This window comes from Citrus clementina, unplaced genomic scaffold (genome assembly GCF_000493195.1).
Source record: "Citrus clementina cultivar Clemenules unplaced genomic scaffold, Citrus_clementina_v1.0 scaffold_4, whole genome shotgun sequence".
NCBI lineage: Eukaryota > Viridiplantae > Streptophyta > Magnoliopsida > Sapindales > Rutaceae > Citrus > Citrus x clementina.
The window spans coordinates 12,222,811-12,230,668 of record NW_006262274.1 but is presented as its reverse complement, the minus strand read 5'-3'; the positions used below and the strand labels follow the sequence as shown (position 1 = coordinate 12,230,668).

General features: G+C 36.8%; 2 protein-coding genes across 2 annotated transcripts; one reads left to right on the top strand and one right to left on the bottom strand.

The window, feature by feature from the left end:
• The first annotated feature begins 1,580 nt into the window (after window positions 1-1,580).
• LOC18044384 (glucuronoxylan 4-O-methyltransferase 1) lies at window positions 1,581-2,873 on the top strand. The gene has a single exon (XM_006436777.2). The coding sequence runs from the start codon at window positions 1,672-1,674 to the stop codon at window positions 2,614-2,616; it is 945 nt and encodes a 314-aa protein (XP_006436840.1). The 5' UTR covers window positions 1,581-1,671; the 3' UTR covers window positions 2,617-2,873.
• A 7-nt stretch (window positions 2,874-2,880) lies between these two features.
• Window positions 2,881-7,409, bottom strand: LOC18044383 (TITAN-like protein). The gene is made up of 7 exons (XM_024186713.1): window positions 7,020-7,409; window positions 6,786-6,912; window positions 6,071-6,398; window positions 5,865-5,929; window positions 4,581-4,626; window positions 3,965-4,374; window positions 2,881-3,323 (listed from the first exon to the last, which is right to left on the bottom strand). Exons 1-7 carry the CDS (start codon window positions 7,382-7,384, stop codon window positions 3,279-3,281), a joined length of 1,386 nt encoding a protein of 461 aa, XP_024042481.1. The 5' UTR covers window positions 7,385-7,409; the 3' UTR covers window positions 2,881-3,278.
• Between the last annotated feature and the right edge of the window lie 449 nt (window positions 7,410-7,858).

Sequence of the window (7,858 nt, the reverse complement as noted above, 5' to 3'; positions counted from 1 at the left end):
GACAGTTGCAAAAGTAAAAAGGGAGAGAGAGAAAAAAACAAAAACAAAACAAAACAAGCAGCAGTTGCCGCATTAAGTTAAACCCGACTGTGAGTCGGGTTTAGCTAATGCGGCAACAGCCGCATTAGTTTGGGCTTTTAATGTGGTGGTCTTGTAGCTTTTTATTTGCCAAACATAGACTTGTGTAAAATTAATACAATGAGGTGCTTTAATACAACAACCAAACAAGCCATTACTGAAATTCGAGGTGTTAAGCTGTCATTTACTATACTCATGGATTTATCTAAACGCATTAAGTAATTCACAAATCACAACTGTCCTCATTTCGCTTTTTTGGATGAGTGTTTTAATTTCAGTTATTTCATCCCTTGGGTAGTTTTCTTATTTGGGTAAAATTTTTATAGATTTCCCGAAAATATTGTTTGTAACTAAGTATTATTGAGGCATGTTTTGGTGCAAATCCTTAAAATTCCTAGACAAATTTATTTTCATTTTTTTTTTGATACATTGGAGCCTAGTAAAACTAGGCTAAAATAGAACGGGGAATAGAGGTCCCATATATATCATTACATAACCAATAACCAAGACCCTCGGGGGGATTTTCAAAGACATGAAGTCCAAGGGGTAAGGAACCAGCAAGTTTCGCCATGGAATCTGCAGCAAAATTGGCCTCCCGATATATATGCTTTATGGTAATGAGCCATTGTCTATTCATCAGTTCCTTTATAGCAGTTATGAGAGAAAAATGTGCATTAGGCATCAAGCTAGTAGAGGAAATAAGTTGGGAAACACATTGGCTATCCACCTCTACAATTAAATAATGAATGCCACGGTCCCAAGCAATATTAAGTCCTTGAAAAAGACCCCAAAGTTCTGCAGTAGTCACCGATCCAAATCCAATGTTCATGCCAAAGCCAAACTGCCACTTTCCAGAGCAATCCCTCACCAAGCCCCCAGCGCTGGCTAGACCATTCTTTAATCGTGATCCATCAGTATTTAATTTGAAAAAAGATTCAGGGGGAGCTTGCCATCTAACATCTTTGATGATCTTATTACTCTGACCGAAACTAAGAGTTGATCGTGCATTTTGAATGTCACAAATAACCACAACAGAATTTGGCATTGCAAAAACTGAACTTTAATTGCCAGTGGCCATCACTACCCGGAATCAAAATGTCAGGTCTGTACGAAAATTACCAAAAGCATCGAGAAAGGAAAAAATAAAAAAATTATAAGAAATAGACCCAGCAACAACTCCATAGCGTTCTTCAACTTCACTCATGCCCACCTAATGAACCCAAAACAGCAAAAGTTTAAAACGTGCACCAATGAAGACCCCAAGTCAGCATCTCCATAAAATGATTGAAACACTAACCTTCGTTAAAAAAAAAGGGACGCACATACGCAACTTTGATATGTGAAAATGCAACAGGGCAACAGCACCTATTAGGTAACAAGCTGACAGCTCATAAAAGAGAAATGCAACTCTTCGAACAAAAGCAATAACCATTTCTTCTTCCTCACTCAAGAAAATGCCTGAGACAGTTAAATCATATTAACAACCCATATCAATAGAAAGAAAAGCCCCACCTCTAATCTTAAAGCAGGATGTGATAGACTGATAGAAGTGTCTGTAGAGGAGCTGTGAGAGCAAGAATATTGAAGAAGAAAATGCCCCCTGAAGTACCTTATCCCCGTCCTCTTCTAACCCCTCTTGTTCATTTTTCAGCTCCGGTCTCTCCTGTTAACAACAAATATTTCCGGGGAAACAAGAAAATGAAAATTCCTGGAAAGAAAATGATTATTCTGCTTGTTTTCATCATAACAAGCCTCTCCATCCTCAGACTCCTCAAACTTGCAATAACTACATCTCCTTCACCACCTTCCTCGACTTTGCTGTCAACCTTACAGAACATATGCTCCTCTACTTCTCCATCGTGCAGTAACACTCCATCATACTCCCCGGGAACCTCAACGAATCTGCCTAATGCATCTGCTCTCACCAAAAAAGAATTCAAATTTCTCTCAAATCTCATTACCAGCAAGGCACCCTGCAATCTTCTTATTTTCGGGCTTGATCCTCAGTACCTTGAGCTCTCTAAAGCCAATGCAGAAGGAATAACTGTCTTTCTAGAGGATGACTCCAACAAGATTAATGCAGTCAAAAGAAAATCCAACCGCACTCAAATCTACAAAGTTGATTACCAGAGACCTGCAAAAGATGCTTACAAGCTACTCAAGCACGCGAGACAGAACCCAGCTTGTGCACCAAGATCAGAATTGCTACCATCATCAAAATGCAAACTGACACGGAAAGATTTACCACAAGAAGTTTTTAAGCATAAATGGGATGTGATTGTAGTAGATGGACCACGGGGGGACATGCTGGAGGCGCCGGGCAGGATGTCAACAATCTACACAGCAAGTATGCTTGCCAGAAATGGGGAAACAACTAATGTTGTGGTACACGACGTAGATCGAACTATCGAAAAATGGTTCTCCTGGGAGTTCCTATGTGAGGAGAACTTGGTTTCTTCTAAAGGAAAATTATGGAACTTCAGGCTCACCGGTCAATCAAATTCAACAAGGTTTTGCCCTGCAGAAACATTCTCATAGAGTAGCAGCATTCTTTATAGGGGGGTAATTGCAGCAGCAAAGTATTCCCATCAATTGATTTGCAGGCTTTGGCAGAGATCTGCATCTCAGAATTTGCACAAGACAATACTATGACAACTGAGACCCGAGATTTCCGCAATTTCTTAGTCTCTGCTAGCTTTGATTCATATTATACTACAAACACTACAGCCACACCGTGAACATATATCAATGTAAACGACGTATCGAAGGTTTAATTAAATCTTAGAGAATATAATTATTTTTTGTAAACGAAGCCGTGCATTGTAAAAATGCACTTTCCAGTTTCGATGGCAAACAGAAAAATATACAAGCAATTAACTAGAAAAACTATTACAGAACAACAGCAACAATTAGATACATCATCCTCGTGCTCAATTCTAACATTCGTCAGGAACTATCTCACTTTATACATGAATTATATGGTAACAAAAATGCATTATGAATACAATAAGCACACTTGCCATACTGCTCCTGCTTCATCCCTTTGTGCAATAAATGACGACTAATCTACTAATTCCGAGCGGATCCTCATCTTGAACACTCTTATCTTCCTCTATAAGATCCAGAATCAAACTTTCAACAGAGATGAATAGGAGAAATAGACAACCAATCTCTCAACAAGGACATCATTACCAAGGCCATCAATTCAAATGAGGATCACCAGAATGTTCACCTTCATCTCTTCGCTGCGAGGGGGAGAAATATAAAATGCATGAAGCTAAACTTCATTTACATAAAGCTAAAAAGTCAATAATCTTAACATTGGTGCAAGAGACATTTGCCTAACACAATTACATATCTTATAAATTCTAGGAGTGTAGAATGATTCGTGCTACTCTATTGATGAGTCTACTGCTTAAAAAGCAGCAGCAGTACATGCACGTGCAGGCAATTACCAAGAAACAAGTTTACAACTTGAAAACTAACTTCAAAATGATAAAAGTGCAAATAACCAGAAATTTGGGTGTTTTAGATTTCTGGAACCAGATACTGTGCCACCTGCCATCAAATTCAAATCTCAGTCCAATGCCCAGGAAACAGGTGGGCCAGATATAAGAACCCTTCCTGCTCCCGCTCTTCCAGCCCAAAAGGCTCAAGCCACATACAGTCTTACAACTTGCATAACTAAGCAACTGCAAGGTGTATCAAATTGACCGCATATGACAAATCTACGTATGGAGACATGCAAAGACACGAAATGCCACGAAATATTGCGGTATAAACAAAATCATGATTATCAATTCATGTCATAGGAGCATAGTCTCCTTAAAAAGAATAAAAGCACCTCTTAAACAATAAGATAATTGAGTATGCAGGGCGGGCTTACCATTCGCTTGCTAACATAAGGCTTTATCTCCATAGGCATCTCAGAAAGACTATGAACATTTGTTTGTTTTTGTTTCTCAAATTCAAATTCTTTTCTAGATTCCTTCCGAGAACCTGATTGCCAAACTCTGCCAAAATTAGGAAGCCAGTTAGGATCGCAATCACTCTTAACAATTCCTCCCCTCTTTTCCATCTCCATCTCCATTTTTCTCTTCTCAGCCCACGCAGCTCCCACCCTTTTTGGATTTAATTTCAACTTCCCTGACTTATTTAAAGTTGAAACTTGGTTTAGCTGCACATTCAGCTGATCTCCTTGAGTTTCTTCAAACCATGGAGGAGGTGCCCCAGAATGCACATTCCCTCCAGCCTCTCGTAGAAGGAAGGAAGAAATTTGAGTTATATTCTGCAGACCTAATAAATAAAACACACGAGATAAGGAATATAAATCATATCTGCACCAAGCTACCCAATTTTTAGAAGATCATTATGCTGTCAATAAATTCAATACCAAGAAAACTTGCATTCAACAAATTGCATACAAAGGGCTTGCCGGCTTGCTGAGAAGGGGGAAAAAATTATAAAACACAAACCAAAATGTAGTAGCCATAAAGGATTACCCCGAGAAATGTTCTCTCTGCTAAACACTCTCTCGTCCTGATTGGCCTGGTACATATATTGTAAGGAATATGTTACATGGTTGAAGAAAATCTAACTAAAAATTCATACATGAACAGAATCGGGTGAAAAGCCATCATTTAACAACAAATCAAACAAGTCCAAACAAGCACAACGCCAGGGTGCTTCACTAAAAGCACGCAGTTAAAGAAGGAACCTGTAGTTGCAACAATTGCAACACATATAGGAATCACAGATCCCAAACTAAGGGTATTGTCCATATAAAGGTTCCAGAAGACTGTCATTAAGATAAAGCAATGACTGAGACAAGTCATTTTGCACTTCTGCACACAGATATTCAGGCATATTACAAGCTTCAGCCAAATAAAATAACTGAACAAATCGCACTGAATCACAAAAAGATTTATGGAGAGTGTGATGACTAGTAGTAATGATGGGTACAAGTGATTGAATGAACCATGTGTTACCGTTTCTAAGTTGAATAAGTTAATATACCAATTTTATAACAATATTCACATGGTTATTATATCTTCAATATTTTTAATATAAAAGTCATAAATTTCATTTCAGTTAGTAAATGTAATTCCCTGAATTTGGTTCATTAAGTCTGAAGCTGTAGTCTTCTTTATCCATTTGTCTTCTTTTTGTTTATAAGCAGAAAAATTGAAAATAAAAATTAATCTTCAAAGACAATGCAAAGATCATAAATTGATAGCAGTTTAAGAATATAACATTCAAAATCTAAAACCATGACATTAACAAGTCAATATTTTTGCAGCAGCAATAGCATGATTATGACAGATATCTATTAGATGGAATAGTGTGATGATGACAACTTAAGTAATTAACACTAACATCTCTATATGTAATAGCAATCCTTCAATCAATAGAGAGAGTGAATTCACAGGGCACAAAAGGAAGGCTAATAATATGATTTTTTAACTATGAGGTCCAAGTCTTAATATAACAATCTAGTAGAAGACCTTGAATGCAGTGGCCTTAAGGATAGTCATGGTCCTCATACAATTTCGCTTCTGGCACCAATATCTGGTGATATACAATTTGAATAATTGTTTCATCAACCCTGACCCTAAGCAACCAAAATTTAAGATAATAAAAGATAAGATTGACTTAGCAAGAAAAGGTTTCACAAGAAAGTTACCCCAAAAAAGGAAAAAAAATCAACATTGCAACCTGATATGTGGAACTAAAACAGAAATAAATAAAAATGCTCCAATGGAAAGAGTGTAGGTGGCCTATCTTACCCCTTTTTTATTGTGTGACACATCGCCGGAGCAGTTTGAATCATTAACAGCACCATTCCCATAAGCTAGGAGATACAAGAACACCACAGATACCATGAGACTAGAATAAGAATCTGATTCTGATTACACTGAGAAACATCGAACATCAAATTTACTAACTAACAGGACAAAAGAAAAATTAAAAAATTACAGAATTATTTGCATACCCATTAAATTGTTTGCGTTCCATAAACTTGTACCATCACATGGATCCACAGACAAAGTGGAGGTAATAACATGCATATTTGAACCAACATTTGCAACTCCAGAGTGTTCCAAACGGGATACCTGATACTCATTGGTATGCTGCTGTAAAGGCATAACAACATTTGAAATATTTGAATTAAGATGGTGCAAAGTATTCTTTTCATAGTTATTCAAATTTTCATAGTCAGGTTCTTTGTGGATATCATTTGAAAGTCCTGATTGCAATCCCTGAGATGTTCCCCCACAAGGTGCAGCTTCACTCTTCAGTGATTTGCATTTCGTCTCCCACTACAAAGCACATAAAATACATTCACTGTTGTAAATCTTTTAGCCAAAAACCGACAAAGCAAAACCCTACACTACTAATTTTTCCTCCTCAAACTAACCATCTCAAGCTGAAGAGGGTAAATACAAGCTACAACAAAATATGATGCAACCACAAATGCATGACAGTGCTCAACACTTCAAGCAATTATTAGAAAATATAGTTCATTGTTTGAACATATTTTGTTGTAGTTTTTATTTTCTTTTCCTTTGTTTCTGGAATTCAATAAAACAGCATAAAAACATTAAAAAAAATACATTAAATTTACTTTTCTTCTTATCCATTCTATCAAGAACCAGAGCTATATATATAACCATAAGCTTTCACATCTAAGCACGAATCAACAATACCTTAGCAATATCAGCTTGTGAAATCCTAAAAGCATCTACGCGATCCATTCCACCTCCATATTTCCATAGAAAATGCTTCAAATTCTTCAAATGATCCCCACTCGCTAGGTGATTAATTGCATTTTGACTAATATATTAACAAAACAGTAAAATCAATCATCAGAACCACCTTTTAACAATTCAGTGACTGAAAAATCATTCGATTACTTAATAATGACATTCATATTCTCATACCAAGCAAAGGAGCTACCGAGCTCGTCAATGTCGCAGTCGCAAAAGACACACCAGAGTCGATTGCGTGAGGCGAGCTCGAGGCGGAGAAAGCTAGGGTTCTTCAAGAAGAATCGAACTTCGGTCAATTTATTTTGGAATCGAGAGAAGAATTTAGAGAGTGAGTTGGTGTGGCTTGGGAAGTACTTGTGTCGCTGTCCTTCGTCGTGATTTCGATTGCATACTTTGCAGAAGTCAAACTCGCTCTTCTGCTTCTTATTCTTCTTCTTCATGCTCTTTTGATTGATTGGTGGTGTTAATTCGTTGTTAGGGTTAGGGTTTGGTTTCACGGACGATTTTATCTTTCCGGGGAGAATTTTCAAAAACATTCGAAAAAATAACGTTTCGTACTTAACACCGTAAAGACGCGGCAAAATGCACCGCTTTTCCATTCTTTGTTTACATCCAAGTTGGAGGTACCGGTGCCTTGGGTCCGACTCGATTCGGCTCGATTTGAACCTCGAAACCAAACCGAATCGAGTCGATTAAAATTATTCTCGCATTTGAAACTTTTGAAATCTAAGAGTAATTTATCATTTTAATTGCCGCTAATGATTTGTTTTATTAAACATATATATCCTATTTGAAAAGAGTTCTTTACATTGCTTTATTTGTATGTATATTTTTACTCTTTTATATATACAGACATTCACATAAATATATATAATAAATTTATACTTTAGTTAGAATAATAAAAAATTATGGGTCTGCCCCTAGTTAAAATTTAATACTAAAATATTTATATATATTTCTAATAAATAAAAATGAGCATTTATTTATAGAGTTTTGGTCCCACGCTGAAA